The 23810-nt window shown below is 41.3% G+C and overlaps 1 protein-coding gene across 1 annotated transcript in view; it reads right to left on the bottom strand.

Moving 5' to 3' along the window:
- Positions 1–23607, bottom strand: part of Slc25a21 (solute carrier family 25 member 21) — a 132677-nt gene extending 109070 nt beyond the window's left edge. The window contains exons 1-2 of the mRNA XM_041658010.1: positions 23591–23607; positions 23021–23104 (exon numbers count right to left, since the gene is read on the bottom strand). Coding sequence (XP_041513944.1) covers positions 23021–23104; positions 23591–23607 — 101 coding nt within the window. The remainder of the gene's footprint in view (positions 1–23020; positions 23105–23590) is intronic.
- Between the last annotated feature and the right edge of the window lie 203 nt (positions 23608–23810).

Below are 23810 nucleotides of genomic sequence, written 5' to 3'. Positions count from 1 at the left end.
TCAGTGACAACCTAGATGCACTTAGCACTTCTAAAACTGGAACATCAGTGACAACCTAGATGCACTTGGCACTTCTGAATTGCTGCATTTCTTCTGTGGATTTGGGTCTTTCAAGCTATGGCTTAACTCAGGTCAAAGTACTCACTGCTCTTTTCTACATATTTTGTCCTTCACTGAAATGCTTCTTTCTGGCTCTTTCTTCCTGAGGCTTGCTTTCCTCTAGGCCCCCCACTTTCCGAAATGACAGCTTACAGAGAGTGCCATTACTTCTGTCATCTAATCCAGGTGACACAAGAATATCACCTTGGTGCAGCGAGAGGCCTGCAGTGCGATGGCGGAGCAGGCACAGGTGGGTGCTACAGATTCCAGTACAACCAGAAATCCCTACGTGGGCTATTTGTTGAAGGAAAATAGAGGTAGGATGTAGATGGGAGGGAAAAGAAGACACAGAGAGACAAGCTGCTTTTGTTTAGAGCAATGTCACTAGGCAGAAAATCTGAAACAGGGTAAATGGGGGGTTCGCATGATGAGGAGTAAGGAAGTATGGATGGAAGCTCAGCACTCTTCTGTACCTCTGCCTCAGCGAGGAATGGAAGCCTCCCATGATACTTCACTTACACCGTGCACCCTTCCCCCAAACACCACCAGCTCTCCAACAGAAACAGCACGATTGTCTCATACATTGTGTGCTATTTGCAGTGAGAGTCCAGAAAGACAAGCCTAAGTGGATGATGAGCCCCACGTTAATGGAGCAAATGTTCTAAAGTTACTTGTGTACATCCCCAGGGTCAAATTGAATCCTCAGAAACTCACGTGCGGTTTCCATGGAAACACCTATAAACACCAGGCAAGAGGGAATAGCTACAGTCAGTCTTGTCCTCCTCATTGACACATGGCCTTTATTCTCTTCTGTCTTCATCTTTCAAATGGCAAGTTTTGGCTTGGTCCTATGTATACAGTAGAATTGCATCTGCTGATACATAACTTTAAGAGACACAGAGTTAAAATGTTCATTGTAAAGATCAGTAAAGAAATAAAAAAAAATCACAAGAGGCAGCAAATGAAAAAAGTTCATGAAACACTTTTAGCTTATGGAGCTACGAAAAGGATAGACTTGAAAATAGAATATGATATAAACCCAAAGGAATGTATATAGTTAAAAGGGATGAGGTCCTCAACTAGTAAACATTAAGGCAAATGTCTCTGTGTGTACATGGATGTGGTGTCGTGTTGGGTGTGTAAAGTCTACAAAATCCGATGGAGCCAATGACCTCATACAATCAAGGACAAGCATGGAACATTAGCAGATGAGGAGAAATGAGTAAGGAAGTGTCTCCTAGTGAGTGAATTCCATTTTGTATTTCTCTAAAAGGATATTTTTATTTCTTTAAAACAACAAAAGAGAAAAAACCCTTATTTCATAATAAAGCTTAATAAACAAAATGACATGAGTCTTTTAATGAGCATTCAACCTTACTATATCTTCCGCTTTCCCAAGATTAAAACAAGATTGGAAAATATAATTGTAATGAATCAAAAATTTAGTTTAAGAGCGGTTTAATGAGAGTGTTAAGAAGATATTAGAAAAATATGAGTCTTGTCTAAGAAATAAAAATTAAAATGAAAAGTTTGCTATGTGAGTCATTCAGTATATATGTATAAATTGACTTAAAATCAACAATATAATAATTATAAGCTTTAAATTTTACTTCAGTGTGAATTTATGGATCTGCTTCATTTGTTTTCGTCAACACTGTGCTTTTATTATTTGGAGCCAATAATAGGGACTAGGGAATCCTAGTGAAAAATTTGTTTATTATGATTCTGTCAATGATAGGGAACTGAGAAATTTTCTAGTTCATTCTAATATGACTACAGTTACTACAGTAACCTTAGAGATGTAGTTTTAAAACATTTTAAACTGCTCTTTTTAAATAAAGATTTGAAAAAAATCATTTAGAAACAAAAATCATCATGTAATTTTCAAGCCTGTGGAGTGGTACATGGCTTTCACAGAATTAAGCTTTTTTCTGAGATCAGACGAGTGCTACACAGTGACCCATATGTCAGTTTTAAGTTACAATTTGAGTAGAATGTTGCTCAGGGCACAGTCTTCTCGCACTACCAGATTTAACTACAAAAGCCATCTTCATGAGGTGAGAGTGTTATGTCCGTGTCAATTCTTATCGCTCAGCAAATTGGAACAAAACTCTGGACATCTTACAGAAATGATAAACTAAAATGGCAATCACTTCTGCTTGTTTGGTTTTAAAGGCAGGATGGGTCTGTAAGCCTCCAAGATTTCTAAATGCAGGAGCTCCAACTGAGGAAATGTATTTCTGAAGCTGGCACCAGTGTGGACCTGAGAAGGACTGCGGAGCTGTGCAGTGGCCGCTTGCGTCGCTCACATCCCTTAGAAGACTATCAGTCCTTGTTGCCAGGACGACTGGCAGCAGCTGACAGTTTGCTCAGCTGACTGTCACCTGTCACCAACCTGAAGGAGGAACCTGGAGTCAAATTCTCAGAGAAGGGCTGAGAACCATGCCAGTGTCGTGAGCTGTGTCTGAAAGTAACAACTCACACAGATGGTGGGGGGGCTTGGTCATGAAGTGGGGTTCAGAATTCTGTTGATGCTGCACTAGAAGGTCCATGGTGTTGCAGGCACAGGGAGTGTAATAAAATGCCGTTTGCATACGAGGTAAGATGCAGTCCCTCATTTATGAAGAGGCAGACAGCAGAATGGAGATCAGTGGGTCCACAAGCTTCTGAGCCAGCTAGCTTCCAAGAACTAATAAACTAATATTACAGGAACAAAACGGGAATTCCGTGTAGCCCTTAACTGCCATCTAACTCGGAATCCCTTCTTGTCAAGGCATAGAGTACTCTAAAATGTAGCAGTAATTACTACCATACCACGATGCAGAAAAAGACACAAGAATAAGTTTCATCTACTAAAAAGTGTACCACTTGACCTATTGACTAACTAAAAACATTGTATGCCATTTTCTTAAAGACCCAAATCTAGAATTAAACAGCATTGGTACATTTACATAATATGTTTTAATTGAACAGATAGTTGTCAAACTACATTTCTAATTCAGACCATCTATCGTGTTCCAAGGACAACAGCCTTGAAGAGATGGAGTCTGGACCCTTGAGTAGCTAACTGTCCCCTTGCAGTGAAGAGCTTCTTTGCTTGAGGTGCCCAGCTGGTACAAAGCATCCTAGAAACACTACGATACAGCTGTTTCAGGATCCTAACATATTTAGATTCTCCTCAGTTTCTTCACGTGTGGACAAATGGCAGCCTGCCTATGGCCACGGGGCTGTTAATCCAGATCAGTGATGCAATGGAAAACTGCAGTGCCTGAGTCCCGAGCACTCGGGTCTCAGCTTTGCCACGGGGTAGACAGGAAGCTGTCAGGCTCTTTACTCGGCAGCACACACTTGCTGGCTCCGCTGGGAAGCCTGCTTTCTATCTCAAGCGCCACAGTCATTCCTTGTGACCCTTATTGTCTAACGTTTTTCCTCTCTGATTTTACTTGATGGTAAACAGCATCAGGGGAGGGGCTGAGAGAGGGGTCTGGCGAAGGAGACGTAATTGCAGGCCTCAGTCTTGTGAGGATGTACTGGATGAATATGTACTTTTCATTTTTTTGATAAGAAAGATTAAGTTAAGAGAGCTTAAGTGGCGATTACAACAAATAAAATGAAGGTAAGCATCCCCAACATACAATGTGCTAATTCACTTTTTAATCTAATTGATTATCTTTTTGGCGGAAACATTTCCACCTATGGCAAACCAACAAAGCATCTGAATTCTCTCAAATGGTCCATTAAAATTAAAACAACACTCTAGCATTAATACTAGACTGTAGACAAAACAGAATTCATACTCTTACACAGCTCTAAACAAATTTTAGAGCAGCTTCAAACAATCAGGCTGTCTACTCCCAAGATGAACACAACATAAAAAAAGACAAGTCAAAACAACAACAAGAAGGTCGAGGTTCTTTTTCTACACAGGTAACATAAACCAGCATCAGGGAAGCTGTCGAGCCCTGTGGCAACACTGTTCTCTGGAAGGAGTGCCTGGTCCAGGCAGCTCCTCAGTGAGTCTAGGACATGTCCCATCTTTCTCTCTCCTCCCGCACAATTTATTCGCGTCAAGACCCCTTTTGTAACATGATTCGCCGAGCACGGTAGAAGAGGAAAGTGGTGGGTGAACGAAGGGAAGAGAATTAGGGGAATTAGGGAAGCATTTTGGGTGTAATAGATCACAAACCTTCTTTGGAAAGTCTGGATGGTCGGCAAAGGTTTGTTCTCTTCGGTAGTTCTGCCTAATCCTCAGTCCAAACATTTGCCCCAATAAACATTAGATTATTTTTATGTTAGCTATAAAGCTGTCAGTCCTCAATAAACAGACACACTCCTGGTGGCTTTCCCTTCGCTGTCAAAGAATTGTCAAAATGTATACCGACTCTTAAGTTAAAGCAAACACAGACAGAGCGACGTGGAAGTAGAATCGCACAGCAGACAGGAATGGGAAGCTGTTGAAATTCTAAATAAATGGTGGTCTCGGTAGTAAGTGGTGATTACAGGTTCCATGTCATGCAGGAGAAGGTAGCCAGTGTGTTGTTAGCACCCTGGTGTTGCCGTGCTGGAATGCTGCAACCTGTCCTACTCAGGTGAGCCAGACCCTGACTTTAGTTCCTCTCAATTAAGTTTTATGTCTGACGTGTCCATTTGTTGAAGGATGAGAAACAAGTTCAATGAAAGGGACACTTTGAAGATTTTTTTGTTCCCACAGGAGCTGTTTATTTCTGTCTGGGAAGTCCCTTCATAGTTTCGGTGGGATCTTTTTTTTTTTCCCCTATAGTCTGGAATGGTACACAAAGGTACTAAAAACGTGTTTTTCAAGGACTGAAGCTCCCACTTTTAGAGTTCCCTTCAGAAATCTTCTTTTAGAAAGTTGGGAGGTTTTCTTTTATTTCCTGGAACTGAAACAGTTGTATGTGGTGAGCCATCATGTTATTGCAGAGTCCAGCATTTTGCTTCCCTCCTTGGTGCGCTGGTCAGGAGAGGACAGGGTCTACGCGGGCAGCTTCTCTTTGCTTGTCGGGTATTCTTACAAGGCCGGGAAGGAGACGTAGAAAACAATGAACAGCTACAGCTGTCTGCTTTTAGCTGGAATTATGTTGTTTTTCCTTTTATTTTCCTATACCCTCAGGCTTTGTAAACATTAAGTTGGATATTACACAGAAAAATAAAGAATACTTAATAATGTGACTGTCAAATATCACAAAAGAGCTGTTCACTGTTCATTTTAATTATTTGTAGGAAACAAACGACTTGTTCAGAGACAGGCAAGGGAGAATGAGAGAGACGGAGGAAAGACAGAGTGAGAGAGAGGGAGGAAAGACGGGGGGAGGAAGAGAGAGAGAGAGAGAATGTTTCACATGTAGAAGATCCAAGGAAAGATAAGATAAAAATAGGAGGCAGGTAACTTAGGAGTGTAACATGGGTGAACAAAGAGTTTGTAAAAAAAAAAAAAAGAGCTGAAGGCAAAAATATTGCGAATCCTAAGGTCAGATGAATATGCCCTTTGTTCTCATAACAAATTTCCCTGCCAAGGCTGAAAGCAAATGGATTTCCCCAAGGAATGCCCCATCCCTGGAGATGGCGGCCATCAAAAACATTCTAAGAAGGTGTAGGAAAAAGATTAAGCACTGAAGACAGGTGACGGGGCAGAGGAAGGAGTAAGGGCAGGGTGTAGGAAAGGTAAAATGTCAGCATCCTGAGAAGGAGATCCACAAACACGAGAGGAGGAAGTGGAGAGTGTCAGATTTAAACCCATGGAGTGTATCCAGTGGCCCTGAGCAATTTAGGTTTTAAGGAGAAAGACAGGACAGTCTGTTCACCATGGGAGTGTTTTTTTATGTGTCAGACATGCATAACCAAGCCCATGCCAAAATATATTCAGTAGTGTCCTCATCACCCTGAAGGAGCAGTTTAAAAAAAAATGAAACGGTCACATTGTAAGAAGTGGTAAGCACCCTAGATGATGTTGCTGATAAGCTTTGCTTTCTCAAATTTCCACCAATTTTTTAAGAATGAGAACCAACTACCTAGTCAAAAATTACTATTTACTTACTTTAAAAAGTGTATCTTTAAAAACAATAACAGCAAAGTTCTAGATCCAGATCACCTGAGTTCAAACTTTGCAAACGAAGAGGAATTACACAAGTTACTTAATGCTCGGCTTTGATGGACTTACCAATAGAATGGAAAGAATTCCAGTTCCTCCACAATAAGAATATTGCTATGGCAACATGAAGTAGTGTATACAAAGCATCTAGCAGGTATCTGGCACTTGGCAAGCTAATAATATTTAGTATCTTGAAGGTATTACTTGTAAAACATTATGACTTATCACAAGAGCATATGAATTATTATTATTCCTGTAAGTGTATATCAACTAAGTGCAATATTGCTTTGCTCCTACATACTATATGTTGTCTGGTACTACTATATACAGTGTCTTGTCTGTTATTCAAGATCCTAAATGTGATTAGCAAACTGAATATGATGATATACCATGTGTCCTGAACACTTGCTGATTGAATATTTATTTTGCATTATAATGTTTTCAAGAATTCCATTAGGAACTTTTGTTTTTGACCTATTTTAGTTTTTTACAGTTTTCATATAACTATGGAAAATTCACTTTGCTCCCTGTGTTCTCGAACACATTTCTTACAGCCTTTGAAAAAAGTGTCCGTGACACAACAGAATTATATGACTTGGCCATGCCACTCATACTTACATTCCCCAAAGAACTGAAAGCAGGGCCTTGGCAGATCCCTACACACATTACAGAAAAAGAAACATTTACAATAGTCTAAAGGAGGAAGCAACACACGTGCACATCGACATTGGATGTGAACAGACAGGCAAAATGCAGCATATACTTGTGACAAGACATTCAGCCTTAAAAAGGAAGGGACTTCTGACCCATGCTACCAGAGAGATGAGCCTTGAGCATCCTGTGCCAAGTAAGATAAATCCGCTAATCAGAAAGTCCACAGAGTGAAGTGGTAGGCTGTGCTTACCACCCCAGAGCAGGGGAAGGCAGAAACAGGAGGATCCCTAGCTCATTGGCCAGCCTAGCTACATGGTGAATTTCAGAGCAGAGAGCAACCTTGTTTTAAAAACAAGGTGGATGATGCCCAGGAACCAACACGCAAGGTTTTTACACACACACACACACACACACACACACACCACACACACACCACACACACACCACACACACACCACACCACACACACACCACACCACACACACCACACCACACACACACACACCACACACCACACACACACCACACACACCACACCACACACACACCACACACACCACACACCACACACACACCACACACACACCACACACACACCACACACACACCACACACACACACCACACACACACACACCACACACACACCACACAAACCACACACCACACACACACACCACACACACACCACACACACACACACCACACACACACACACCACACACACACCACACACACACCACACACACACACCACACACACACACCACACACACACCACACAAACCACACACACACCACACCACACACACACCACACACACACACACACCACACACACACACCACACACCACACACACACCACACATACACACACCACACCACACACACACCACACACACACCACACACACACACACCACACACACACACACCACACACACACACACCACACACACACCACACACACACCACACACACACCACACCACACACACACCACACCACACACACCACACCACACACACACACCACACACCACACACACCACACACACACCACACCACACACACACCACACACACCACACACACCACACACACACACACACACCACACACACCACACACACACCACACCACACACACACACACCACACACACCACACACCACACACACACCACACACACACCACACACACACCACACACACACACCACACACACACCACACACACACCACACACACACCACACACACCACACACACACACACACCACACACACACCACACAAACCACACACACCACACACACACACCACACACACCACACACCACACACACACCACACACACACACCACACACACACACACCACACACACACCACACAAACCACACACACACCACACCACACACACCACACACACACCACACACCACACACACACCACACACACACACACCACACCACACACACACACACCACACACCACACACACACCACACACACATCACACCACACACACACACCACACACCACACACACCACACACACACACACCACACACCACACACACACCACACACCACACACACACCACACACACACACCACACCACACCACACACACACCACACACCACACACACACCACACACACACACCACACCACACCACACACACACCACACACACACCACACACCACACACACACACCACACACCACACACACACCACACACCACACACACACCACACACACACCACACACACACACACCACACACCACACAAACCACACACACCACACACACACACACCACACAAACCACACACACACCACACCACACACACACCACACACCACACACACACAGACCACACATACACACACATACAACACACACACACACCACACTACACACACACACACACAGACACACACACCACACACAAGTTCCTGACAGATGGTTCCAAAATCGAATATTTCATTGTCTGCCTTCTATATTTTATCTCTTCTCCCATGTACATTGAAAGCAAAAACACATCTGCGAGCAGAACCCACGGTAAAGAGAATGACGGTAAAGGCAGGAAGAGGAAAGCAATGGACGTGTACTATGTTGCACTGCACTGGGACCTTTGTACTTGGACTTTGGATTTGCTGCTGGGATCCTCCAATATCACAGAGTGTTACTTGCCACAGCTGGATCCCACGACTTAGAAAACTATATACCCAAAGCCAGGCTCTCGTCTTCAAATACCTGCAGAGCATTAAATAACAGTACTGTCTTCCTAAGACAGTTATAAGTTTTTATGGCAATTTATCATGGTTTTAATGACACCATGAAAGTCATGACATTTTTCTTGATATTTGTTTTTATCTGATCCTATTGTATATATGAATATGACCAGACTGTATATGTATAATTATATAAATTTGGTAATCATTTCAATTACATTAAGTAAGCACACACACACACACATCACCTAATTTGGGTTTACTGAATTTAATTAAAATGATTACTGAATTTGTATAATTATATACACTATATATATCACTAAACTTATGCAATCATAATTATATAATGCACACACATTTCCACTGAGAAATTCTATAAGAGAATAGATGCAGGAAATTATTTCCACTTTGAATAATGACAGAAGGCATCAGAGAGGGATAAAAGAAATGTGGCATTAATGTCTTTTTCTTTTTATTCTTCTTCCTTTTTTATGAGAAAGAATTTCTTTGTGTATCCTTGGCTATGTTGGAACTTTCTCTGTAGACTAGGCTGGCCCTGAACTGAGATCTGCCTGCCTCTGCTTCTCAAGTGCTAGGATTAAAGATGTGTGCCATCATGCCTACCTGGCATTAATTTTTAATGTATTTCTATCAAAAGACTTTTTTATAGTCCAAAAGGTCTTATTTTTAATGTATTTCTATCAAAAGACTTTTTTATAGTCCAAAAGGTCTTATTTTTAATGTATTTCTATCAAAAGACTTTTTTATAGTCCAAAAGGTCTTACTTTTAAAGAACATTTAAATTAATTTATTATGTGTCTATGTGTGTGTGCTATGCTGTGTATTTGGAAGTAAGAGGACAATTTGTTTAAGTCAAATGTTTCTCTCCTAACATGTGGGTCTCAGGGAACAAACTCAGGAAATCAGATTTGGCAGCAAGTGCCTCACCTGAAGAGCAATCTCATTAGTGCGGAGGTCCCACTGTTAAAGGGACAACCACCTTGATTAAGGTGGAATGATAGGTACATGTTCTTGACAACTTGGTCAATGCTTTCTTCACTCCTCAAACAGTCCTCTACCCAAACTAAATCTATGGTTTATGTTTCTATGTTTTGATGATGAATTAACATCTTAGTTCCTCAGGTACCTCAAGTAGAAAAAGTCTCTTCCCGACCCCTTTCTCTTAAAGCATGAGTGGCAGTTCATTCCGGAGTTCTGAATGACTATGCCCAGGAACACAGATTTAGGTTACCCAAATTCTATGTTCCAATGTAGAAGCAGTTTCATGAAGCTTTAACATTTTACAGACAATAGAAAGTCATCTGTCAAAGTAAGTTTCTGTTTTGATTCCATCCTTATTTTAGGCATAGCAATTAACTGTACACTTGACTGTTTGTGCAGTGGGATGCCTCATATGACATCTTTTCTTCGAGATTCCTAACTAAGAATATCCTCTAGAGCTCCAAGCTTGGACCTTCTCATATCTCCCCTTAGATAAAGCATGTTGGGATTTCCAGTCACTCAATGGTAGAGTTTATTCCCTTTCAAGCAAGAAAAGACTTCAGAAACTGCAACACTGGCTGTCATGAGCCATTTGGATTAAGGGCTTGAAATCTCAAAGGATTAAATGAAGTAGGATAGAAAAATAGGTATTAAAGGAGTATGGGGGAAAGGCAACTGCTGGCTGAGAATCAAGAATGTCATCCCTGTTGCCTTGTTTTCATAGTGCTGGATGGTTCCAAGCACGCTACCAGAGGAGTAAAATAACGATCAGATTCAGCCAAATGTGAACCCTTGCAAGCTACACTAATAACTGGCTTGACAAGACATGAACACTGGTGCAATAATGGCAAGAATGTTACTGGTGTAACCAAAAACTTCCTGATTACATCTAAGGCTCACTCCATTATATAAAATCTATCCCAGGCACTGTTAGTAAGGCCAACAACCTGTAGGTAGTTGATAATAATCCCTAGGAGATAGCTCTATAGTATTATTCTGCTAAATTAACATAATATTAAAACAACTCCTTATAACTTATAGTAATACCTATAAATGTATTACTGTACTATAGTATGTATCTCTCAACCTTCTTCAGAGAATCTTCTTGGAGTGGATGGAGGTTAGCACAGAGACCTTCAAATAATCACTGTGCAGAGAAAAAGAAACCATGGAGTGCTTAATCCTATATGGTTGGCACATATCACAGCTCTCTACCTCAAAGCTCAGGGATCTTTTTGCAAAAGGAGGCAGAAAGATTTTTAAGAGCCACACGTGGTGGATAACTTCAAAGAAGCAATGTTTTCCAGACACGACAGGACAGTTTATGGCAACTGTGACAACATGCAAAAGAAGTGTGCAAGCTCACGCTCTAATGTGCAGCATGGACGGTGGCAGCGCACATAGAACATCATCACTAGCACACGGTGGCTGACAGACTGACTCTGCTCCAGGTTTAAGTGACGTGGAGTGCGGTCCTATGAAGCTTTTGACCCTCTTCTGGCTCTCTTCATCCAAATACCTTAGATTAAATGGCCTACCTCATATTTTATGAAGTTTTATGGACATCATTCAATATTGGAACTGAGTTAGGTAAAAACACCAAATCATAATCTGTGTTTTTCATGTGGGAAGACCTACAGTTGGTGACACTGTGAAATGATCATTCTAAATGATCATGTACCTTCATCTCAGGAATGATAGTATTGCCTTTCAGAATACATTGAACCCACTTTTATTTGTTCTTTTCTTTCCTTATCTAATTTTTTTAAATGTTTCTTATGGGGCCGATCTCAATATCCAATTTGTTTTGTAGTTCTTAAGCTTTCCACCGAAGTTTCCTTGTGACTGGAATCCTTCCTGTAACTGGTCACATCTGTTTCCTACCTCCCCGACATGCTATTCAGCCAGTTGATGAGATATGTAAATGCTTTACATCCATATACGGAAAAGAGGCCATCTGAAGTTTTGCTTCTCTTATTACTAAAATAATTCTCAAGTTACTAACAGAACAGACAGAATAATAGAGCAAGAAGAAGCCTCTGGGTACACATCAGTCGCCACAAATGCATCTGATGGACAAGTTCTCTACTGTTTCCTATCAGTTTTCTCATCAGAGAAATACAGTTATACGTCCTACCTGTCTATCTGTGGGGTCTCATGAGTATTAGGTACAGTAATATGTGTGGGCACATTTTATAAAGAATAAAGACAAGAACACCGTTGTAAATATATCACTACTGGAGGAATAGTTCCTGAGTCTCCCCCTTCCTCAAGCTACAAATCACCTAGAAGACACGCAGAAAAAGTATAGCTAGTGTGATAAAATTATCCCCAAACTGTGTGGCCTTAGTGGTGCAGAGAAAATAGTCGCCCTGTTATTCTCTGTATGTAAAATTTGATGCAAGGTATTTTCTATGATAAAAGAACTGAACCCAGGAAGAACAATGGTTTTAGCATCTTTTCTTTCTTATTCTCATCTGAAGGTGGTTTCGGTTTTAGTGAAGGCATTTTTTTTTTTTTTTGCCTCAAATGACAACATTTCTAGCCTATTAAAAACTTAGAATAATTTCACAAATGGGCCTGAATGCATTTTCAGTGGGATTTCTTCTCAGGCTCTGAATCAAGATTCCAACCTTCTGGAAAGAAGACAGCTTCCCCCTGATATCTGGCCCTCCCTTCCTTGCTGTCAGCACCAAGCACCGAGACAGGCTGTGCCCGGTGTCTTAATCAGTCCTTGCTGACGGGCTGACATCACTGCAGGCATTTTCACTTATCTTGTGGCAACAGTGAAATCCTTGCCAAGGACCAGTTGGTTAAGTCAGAAAGCACTGTCGGTGTGAGGCTGGAGGTGTTCGAGTTAACTGTCAGCTTATGACCTGCAGCGATGACAGCTGGAAGGTCTAGGAGCTGACATCAGACCTTTAAGATAAAAGGAAGCAGATCCCTGGAACATGGAAGGCTGGAACTGTATCCTCTGGACTGGGAAAATTCTGCATCTGCTCTCTGACTGTTGAGGCTGGGGAGGGACCACTCCACTTTACCATCCAGAGCAGCTGACACCAACAGGTGTTAGGTAGTTGGCAAGAGGACAGATAATATAAGAAAGCAGTGGCACTTTTTTTCCTTAAATTGAAATGCCATTGAATTTTCTTCTTGCCCTTTATCCCTTTATTTATAACACTGGATTGCTAACTAATCAAAGCATAAGTTGTTAACCATACAGCTTTTTTGTAAAAAGAGATTACGGTTGGCCATCTATATGTATAAATTTTGCAGCTAGGGTTTTGATAAACTATAGACCTAAAATCTAAAACCTTTGTGTGCTGGAGAGTTTTATGCCAACGTGACACAAGCTAGAGTTATCTAAAGATGGAAACTCAATTGAGAAAATGCCTCCATAAGATCCAGCTGTAGGCAAGCATGTATGGCATTGTCTTAATTAGTGATTGATCAGAGAGGGCCCTGCCCATTGTAGATGGTGTCATCCTTGGGCGGGCGGTCCTGGGTTCCATAAGAAATCAGGCTGAGCAACCCATGAAGAGCAAGCCAGTAAGCAGCATCCCTCGACGGCTTCTGCTGAAGCCCTTGCTTCCAGGTTCCTGCCCTGTTTGAATTCCTGTCCTGACTTCCTTCACTGATGGGCTATGATGTGGAAGTGTAAGCCAAACAAACCCTTTCCTCCCTCACTTACTTTTAGTCATGCTGTTTCAACACAACAATTATGACCCTAACTAAGACACACTGTGATTGTATTCATCAAGTTTGGCTTTCCTTTTGTCATTTTCTCTTAAATTATATAGTATAATAACCATGTAAACCACAGTTACATTGTATTCAGTATTATAGTCATCAAAAGATGACTCAAGATATCCAAAAGGATAGGCATAAGATGAGCAAATGCTTAAGGGACTAGAAAACTGAAATCATTTTTCCCACCTGTCTACCTGTGATGTCTCATGAGTATCAGGGGCAGTAATGCACACGGACACATTTCACAAACAGTAGAGGCCAGACCACAGTTGTCAATATAGCAACTACTGTAGGGATTCCAAATCACCTAGAAGGTGTGTAAAAAGCACAGCAGTGTCATAAGACTATTCCAGAGCTGCATAAGCTCAGCAATGACAGTAGACTACCAGCTCCTTTATCCTGTGTGTGTTAAATCCCCACATAGGAAAACTTCTGACATCTCTAATTATCCTGGAGTCAATCACCCGAAGACATCAAAGGGGGCAGATAATAATGCTCACCTGTGGATGATGTGGATGCAGCATTATCATTCTTCAGTGGTCTGTGTTCCTTTGACAAATTGTTCATATTTTAGTACATCATACTGAGAAGCATGCATTTTATCAAAGGAACACAGATCATCTAAGAATAATAATGCATCCATATCACCCACAGTTGGGCATCTCTTGTCTTCCTTTCCAAAACTGAAGACTCAGAAGACGACAATGGCTTCCATCTACAGGATGCCATATTCTGGACCTTGGCCCATCATGTCTAAGACTTGCTGGATAAAGTTACTATGGCTTGTTCTCCAAATTAGACCTGTATCTATAAATAAAAAAATATTACAACTGGGCAAACCAGCCCTGCAAACAAAGACATCCATGACACTAACCTATACTGGAGATTAGCGCTGAGGACTGCCATGCCGAACCCATCTGAGTGAGGCACAGTTCTACAGTCTGGTAGGAGTGACCAACTACAGGACTGGAAAACCATCTATTCCACCGCAGCTTGGCGATGCTGAATGGATGAGCTGATTTCTGTTAAGAGGAAAAACCAACAGCAACACCTACTGGGTCTTGGGAAGCTCCAATCTGTTAGGTGGTAAAGATATTGATTACCCAAGTAACTACAATTCGCAGCTCTGGCAAGGGTTGTCTTTACCCTTGCCTGTGTAACTCCAATGGTTCCCCTCTCTTCACATGAGCCGAGGGGCAGTTTCTAGTCCTTTTCTGCAGGATTAGATTTATCTGTTTTTCCAGCTAGCCATGTTAAGTCGAGCAACCCACTTTGTTATAAAGGAGATTCACTGAAGGTCTTTGAGTGAGCCCACTGATTAAAAGTAAAATGTTCGAATCTTAGCAAGTTGTTGATTTAGACTGGTAGAATCCTTCTTCCTTTGTCTGTGTCACAAGCCACTCACTCCCCTTCTTAATGAAAACAAGAAGGGGTGATTATACCTCCTGGGGCTGTGCCATTTCTGCCGTCTGAGAGGCACTTAAATGAGTGGCACATTATCTCACACATCTGGAGTTTACCAAATTAGCCAATTATGCTGGAGCTCATAAAATGAGGCCTTAAATGTCATTTAACTAGAAAATATTATAATCACCAAGTGGTCTGATTGTAAGATGATACTTGGTGCAACATCCGTGGTTACAGAAAACAAATCGCAAAGCAAAACACAGTTCCAACGCTCTCCTCAACGCAACCACATATTTTCTACAGCAAGACTGTCTGAAGAATACCATGTTTCAGAAGGCACCAGCAATCAACATGTTTCTCATTTGAAGCTGAGTTTAATCTGAGCTAGTTGTTTCCTAGTTACTGGCCTTAAGCATACCAATGCCCAAAAATTATCGTCATAAGAGAGCCGAGGATCATACAGGATGAGAGCAGACTCAAAACCACGAACTTGTGCACTTGGCTGCAAGGAATGTGGTATGATTGGATTAAGTCTTGAGTTGCCAGGGGCTTGAGGTGCTTCCTCAGAATCACCAAGATTTGGTTGACTGGATACACATCAGTTGCTGGGGGCTTTTATATTCACTGGAAGATGGGACAGAGACTGATTTAAATTGCTGTGTGATTTGAAAGAAAAATACCAAAAATTATATAATAGCTATTTCAAAATTGTAGCTTTATGGCTACTATTTCCACATTGTCTTTTTTCTAATCAATATATAATAAAATGCAGTCTTTTAGTGAAAGTTAACACAGTAGAATAAAAAATATAGTTATGGCACTAATACTCATATGACCTGGAATACATTATTGAACTTCTCTGAACTTCAGTTCTCCCCCACAAAATTCAGATGATGTGTTGTGCTGAGAATAACACACGAGAAAGCCTAGGACACTGTGTAAAACACTGATAAAAATACAAGCTGCCACATGTCTTCTTTTCCCTGTACAATCAGCATGATTTAAGTTCTGTGAAACTCCTTTTTTCTCTTTATTTCAGGAGGGGTAGACACTGGAGCAATAGAGGAGGAATAGGAGTGGGGGTGATCAGACTATCCTGGGCCTACTAACATAATTTTCCCATTCCACTCTTTTGGTAAAACTCAATCCTCCTTTTTCCTCTCCTATGTCCTTCTGCAGGGGTCAGTGCAGCTGAGGTATGAGAATGGCTTCTCCTCCCGGAAGAACCACCTTTTGACTATGGTGCACTGTTCTTTCCTTGAGAGCAGTCTTTCTTAAGAGAATGACGAGAACAACGCAGACTGGGAAACCTTCATAAAATGCCCTGAGTCCAAGGGAACAGAGACCTGATGTACGAACACATGTAGACAGGGTGTCCTGATGTATGAACACATGTAGACAGGGTGTCCTGATGTATGAACACATGTAGACAGGGTGTCCTGATGCACGGACACATGTAGACAGGGTGTCCTGATGTATGAACACATGTAGAGGGTGTCCTGATGCACAGACACATGTAGACAGGGTGTCTTGATGTATGAACACATGTAGACAGGGTGTCCTGATGTACAGACACATGTAGACAGGGTGTCCTGATGCATGAACACATGTAGACAGGGTGTCCTGATGCACAGACACATGTAGACAGGGTGTCCTGATGCATGAACACATGTAGACAGAGTGTCCTGATGCATGAACACATGTAGACAGGGTGTCCTGATGTATGAACACATGTAGACAGGGTGTCCTGATGCACAGACACATGTAGACAGGGTGTCCTGATGCATGAACACATGTAGACAGAGTGTCCTGATGCATGAACACATGTAGACAGGGTGTCCTGATGTATGAACACATGTAGACAGGGTGTCCTGATGCACAGACACATGTAGACAGGGTGTCCTGATGTATGAACACATGTAGAGGGTGTCCTGATGCACAGACACATGTAGACAGGGTGTCTTGATGTATGAACACATGTAGACAGGGTGTCCTGATGTACAGACACATGTAGACAGGGTGTCCTGATGTACAGACACATGTAGACAGGGTGTCATGATGCACAGACACATGTAGACAGGGTGTCCTGATGCATGAACACATGTAGACAGGGTGTCCTGATGCACAGACACATGTAGACAGGGTGTCCTGATGCATGAACACATGTAGACAGGGTGTCCTGATGTATGAACACATGTAGACAGGGTGTCCTGATGCATGAACACATGTAGACAGGGTGTCCTGATACACAGACACATGTAGACAGGGTGTCCTGATGTACAGACACATGTAGACAGGGTGTCCTGATGTACGAACACATGTAGACAGGGTGTCCTGATGCATGAACACATGTAGACAGGGTGTCCTCATGTATGAACACATGTAGACAGGGTGTCCTGATGTATGAACACATGTAGACAGGGTGTCCTGATGCGTGAACACATGTAGACAGGGTGTCCTGATGCGTGAACACATGTAGACAGGGTGTCCTGATGCATGAACACATGTAGACAGGGTGTCCTGATGCATGAACACATGTAGACAGGGTGTCCTGATGTATGAACACATGTAGACAGGGTGTCCTGATGTATGAACACATGTAGACAGGGTGTCCTGATGCACGGACACATGTAGACAGGGTGTCCTGATGTATGAACACATGTAGACAGGGTGTCCTGATGCATGAACACATGTAGACAGGGTGTCCTGATGCATGATCACATGTAGACAGGGTGTCCTGATGTATGAACACATGTAGACAGGGTGTCCTGATGCATGAACACATGTAGACAGGGTGTCAGGCACAGCTTGTCAGGTGAGATTGCACATGAAACCTACTGACTTTAGAGCCCCTAACCAAACTGACTGTGTCTTTGTCACCTTTCATGATTACTTTATTTCCCAGTACATAGGCTGTTTGGTGAGTTTACTGCTGTCAGGGTGGAGAGTGAGAAGGAATTATGAGGGTGATAGAGATGTTCTAGTTACAGGGACAAATCTCCTTCTTACATTCATGTTCTGAGATCTCTCTATGTTCTCTTCAGTGAATGCAAATTAGGAGAATTACAAAGCATGGAGACTTCTGTTGAGAATCTGTCAAGGTTTAAAAAATTTTAAATTAACTCACTCTTGAAAAAGCCATGTCTTTAACAAGGAAGAAAATGGACAGAGCAGAAAGGGGAGGAAGCTGTGGTGGTTGAGCAATTGTCTTCTTGACAGTAGGGTGAATTCTGGACACAGAGGTGGGGATCGCATGGCTAAGAGTAGTAATGATGACACTTCATACTCTTACGGTGGGGAAGTGGGTGTGTTCGCAGAGATTAGATACGTTAACAGATTTGCAGTGTCTTTGAGCTGGAGATGCCACCAGCAAATGAACCAGTCTCTCCTTTTAGAGTTCATACAGGCCTATATGCACCTGAAACCAGCCCCAAAAGCACAGTGCACTAGAAACCAAGTAAGGAAATAAAGAAGGCTGGTTTTTACTGAGGAAAAAAATCAACAGCATGTATTAAGAAGTTTTTCTCACTCTTTTATGCGTTTCTGTTGTTGTCGTTTGTTTAGCTTCCTTCAAACGCTCTTATTGGGCGTCAAAATCTCCATGCAGCCTTTTTTAAACAAAAAAGCCTTCTATTTCTAAGAGCTGGCTCTCTGATCTCTGAGTGACAGCATGTCTGAAATGCAGGCACTGCAGAAAAAGTCAATTTGCTGTAGAAGCAATTATATGTGCAGCGTAGGAAAAGGACAACTTCGCTGCACAAGGACCACACACACTGTGTGTTTGCTGTATTATTTGATATCAAAGCAGAGACATCAGCTTTCCTTAAAACATAAATGAAATAAAGAGCCTGGCGAAGGATCACCACATCTAATTCGGAGATATCCATTTCAGCTCAGAGAGCTTGCTGATGCCAGCAGGACTGTTTGACTGGAAAGGACTTCTTGTTGACTATGTAATATACTATGACTTCTTTAAGTTCATTCTACTGAGCAGAACGAGCATGATGTATACCCCTTATCGTAAATACAAGTACACTGGCGATGTCTGACGCTCCGTTATCACATCCTCAGAGAGGGTGGACCACAGCATGGCTCATCCGCTTGATTTACAGCAGTCTAGTGTAGTAGCTACGGGGACTTTGAAACTGCATGGTTATGTACTTATAGTGTCTCTCCTCAGACCAAACATCGCACTGGGCAGGCAAAGCTAAATGAGTAATGGACATTTTGAGGATGGAACACGAAAGGCAACAACACAGGGGCTGTTTTATGCAGCATGTATATGGGGACAGAAGGGAAATAACTGAGCATATGCTGGAGAGAAAGTGTGCAGGCGTGGTGAAAAGCAAAGTCACTTTTGAATGAAGAGAGCTTCTTAGGTGGATTAGGTGATGGGGTACTCCAGCAAGTTAACTTACAAAAGTTCCAAGAGTGAGAGGATCAGAAGCCCTCATGCTGCTCGCTTTTCCCATGGCAATCTGTGTCTGAGAAACGAGCCTGAAGAAGAGGAACGCAGGCCAGCGAGGGCTCTGTGCACTATGACAGGAATTTGAACTTTATGCCACAGGGCATGTTTTTACATAGTCCCCAAATACTTGGCTGATAAAATTATTTAAAAAGTATGATACTGGCACAGTTAAGATAATTAGATCAGCATGATGCCTGTCTAGAGATGGACAATGTAACGAAACAATGGGATATAGAAAAAAAAAAAACAGTGTAGAAAGCTGAGATGGGGAGCGCGTAGGAGTTTGTTAGCTGGAGTATTGCATCTCCAACTAGCGAATGAAGGACAGATTTTCAGGTGATATTTGGACAATTGTCTAATTATTTAAAAGTGAAATTTAATGTTTATACAGAATATTATGGAAAATTTCTGGGTAAACTTAAAATGTCAGTGTAAATATCAGAAAAAAAGCTTATTATCTTGGGGTTCAGAATGTGATTTTTGCTTTGGTTTGTTTTTTTTTTTTTTTTTTAGTATGCTAGTGGTGCATAGCTCAAGGGAAAATGAGATATTCCCACCAAATCATGACCTAGAACACCCCAAACTCCAGAATGATTCACATATTAACAGTCGTAAGACAAAATCCAAATTAGGAAAAATGTCTTTAACATATGTAACAAAGAATTTATGTTTATAATATAATCTGTACTAACCTCCTACAAATCAATGCTAATTAAAAAAAGGACTAACCCAAGAGAAATGGGTAAAGGGTACAAACAGCTAATTAATGAAAGAAACGGCCCCTAGTATGTTCAGGGCCAGTGACATGTAATACAATTTCATTTCTGACTTATTGGAAGGTAAACAGGAGATGCACACTAATGACAGAGTCCCCAAGTAATAATTCAAAAATAGTAAATCATCTTGGGAGAGTGAGGAGAAATAAAAATTCTTAAATATTAAGGGCACAAAGTCAATATATACATAGAAAGTAATTTCTTAATATCTATAAAATAAAATGTACATAACATTTGGTCTTAAAGCTTTGCAGATATATAAAATGTGTGGATATATAAATGAGTATGCTGTTTACAATAGTGAAAATATTGGAGAAAACTCCATAAAAATCACTAAACAGGTTCATTTTACAAACTATAGAATACAGATAAATAGATTATTATGTTGGCATGGCAAGATATCCATGATAGAGTTCTCACTGAAATAATGACCAAGCAGAATGCCATTCACAGCGTCACTAGACACATAAAACAGTGAGATGATCAATAATTGGCTTAAGTGGGTCTGGATTTGGGTCCTTGCCCTAACACTGCTAACCTCTTGAAATTTTAGTTCCTTTCTCTGTACAACTGGGAGGGAACCTACCACACAGTTACCTGGAGAATTCCGAGTATGTATAGTAATACTATTAAAATTTGGGCTCATGAAAAGACACTTGTCAGCAGTTCTGACAACCCAGGCTCAGTCCCTGGAAGCTACATGGCAGAAAAAGGGAACCAGCTTCCACAAGTTGTCACGTGACAACTACACAATCGCTGTGGTTTGTGGGCACATGGATGTGCACACACAACAAAACAGATTTCATCCTGACACACAATGACTCACATCAGGAAAACAACTGACGTCCAGCGCTGCTGAGGACAAGGTGAAATGAGGACCTGAATCACTGCTGGTGCAGCTGCTCTGGAAAGCAGTGTGGAGAGCTCCCCAAAAGCTAAACCTTCATCTACCACATGGCACAGCTATCGTACTTCTTGGCATATTCCCAAAGGAGGACCTAACATCCCACCACACAGATACTTGCTTGGCTGTATTTGTTGCTGCTCTGTTTGCAGTAGCTGTGAGCTTGGAAATGCAAATGTGATACAGATACAAAATGCAATACTATGCAAGTATAAGAGAAAAACGAAACAATGAAACTTGAAGGCAAATGGATGGAATTGAAAAACAGTATTTTGAGTCAGGTGTCCCAGACCTAGAAATACAAATACTTCATGTTTTTCTAGTATTTGTAGTTCCCAATTCCACCATTTTCTTTGTCTGGGTTCTGTTTCTTTATCTTATCCTCAACACCCAAGACTCTCTCTTCCACATCTTGTAGTCTCTTTGGAGTGTCTTACCTCTGAGGTTTGTGTTTGAATTCCTAAATTTTTCAATTGCAGTTTTATTTCAGTTTGGTTTTCTTTAGTGATTCTATTTCTTTAATTTTGCCTTCATGTCTTGATTTCATTATTTTATTTAACTGTTTATATTTTCACAGACTTCATTAATAGATTTATTTGTGTCTTCCATAAAGTCCCTGAACATTTTCATAATTTCTATTTTGAAGTCCTTGGCTCTTGTTTCAGCTAAATTGCATTTCTGAGGGCCTACTGCAATAAGGTTACTGGTTTTAGGAGGAGGCTCATTGTCTTGGCTGTTCATGTTGGTTTTTGTGCTGGGAGGTAGGCATCTGAAGTTATGACATTTGAGATGTTTCTTGGTGTCAACATTTGGGCTTTTTCTTTGTTCGGTAGGTGTTCTGTTCTTTGGTTACTCATGCCCTCTCTGGAATCTAGGCAAGTGTGGTGGCTTTAGAATCCCTTGTAGAGAATGTTTCTATAGGTCTGACAATGATAGAAGGGATTGCAGATGAACTAGGAAGAGAAACTGAGAAGGGTCACCAGGAAGAGCTAGGGAGGCTGGGATCTGCATCAAGAGACAGAGACTCCTAGGAATAGAGACAGAAAGGAAGTAGGGACTCCTGCAAGTTGACTGCTGCAGGACTCTGGAGAGATGGCAACGGAGTACAGGAAGAATAATGACAATCATGTACCCAAACCCAGTACAGGACAGTCACAGAGGGGTCCCTGGTAGAAAGTGTGTCTGGGGTGGGCAGCTGATTCTAAGGACTAGAGGTAGGATCAAGGGGAACTCTGAGAAGGTCCTGAGTATAGATTCTCAAACCTCTATGTAAACAAGGAATCAATTTGTGTATTAGATTTAAGTCCCAAAGTAAATATAACTATTATGTTTGGATAATACAGTTAAGAAAACTTCGTGGCCTTAGTATCATAAGCTATCAATTGCCCTAAGTCATCAGGTTGGTTATTAATTTTCTCTGGAGTAGTTTCCACTATATACATATTAAGTTTACATTCAAATTAAGAAAAATATAACAAAATAGGAAGACACACTTTTAAGAGTGTTTTCTCCAGTAAGACTAGGATTGCAAAGCAAACTATTGAAAAACAAGAAAATCTGTCAAGTAGAAATACTTTAGAACAATCATATCAATATGCAATCCACACAGGAAAGACATTACATACCCCTCTGTTCGGAAGATCATCCGAAAGCTGTCTCCTAAGCTTTTATAACTATGTGGGTCCATTTCAGCTCTCTTAACTTGGAACCTAGAAAAAAATATCAAGCAACAACAGAAAAAAAAGTACATTAAAATCTTGGTCAAAAGGCTTTTCTTGTTTTGAAAAGTTTTAGACGTGTAGCTTTTCAGGAGTAATTTAAAATATCCTCACCATTATTACGGATTTCATTGTTTTGTTGTTCTTATCTTTTACCTCATTTCTGTATTACCTTACTACGGACCCTTTGTACTTCATTAGAGCCCATATTTCTATTTTTCAATCAGACGAATACATCCTAAGGTGTTTAGATGTGTGTGTGTGTGTGTGTGTGTGTGTGTGTGTGTGTGTGTGTGAAAAACATGCACAGATGCCATGCAGTGTTTTAATACTTCAGAAATCTGAAGATGTATATGAAAGGTCTAATTAATGTTACACAATAGGCATTTCATAAAATGGTTTAAAAGCATGGAGGAACTAACATGGGACAAATTAGACTCCGAGGGTGAACTTGGAACTGATTGTGCTACAATTTACCATCGCGACTCCAGCATTGGCCAAGGCCTTTGCAGAGGTGCAGGGTTTGCACACAGCTGCTGCTCAGTCTTTACTGAGTGCTCCGTCTCCCAAAGCCTTACTTTTTTCTGTTTTGTTTCCTTGGAATAATTACTTATCTTTCACTGTAGCCTACCACATGTAGACACCTCCACTGTGACAGTTCAGCTTTTCTTTGTTTGCCCTGGGTTTATTTCTAAAG

Source organism: Microtus oregoni, unplaced genomic scaffold, assembly GCF_018167655.1.
Source record: "Microtus oregoni isolate MIOR12 unplaced genomic scaffold, Mior012 000009F_ref0000495, whole genome shotgun sequence".
In the NCBI taxonomy this organism is placed as follows: Eukaryota; Metazoa; Chordata; class Mammalia; order Rodentia; family Cricetidae; genus Microtus; species Microtus oregoni.
Note: the sequence above shows the minus strand (reverse complement) of the source record. Positions and strands in the feature narration are given on the sequence as shown.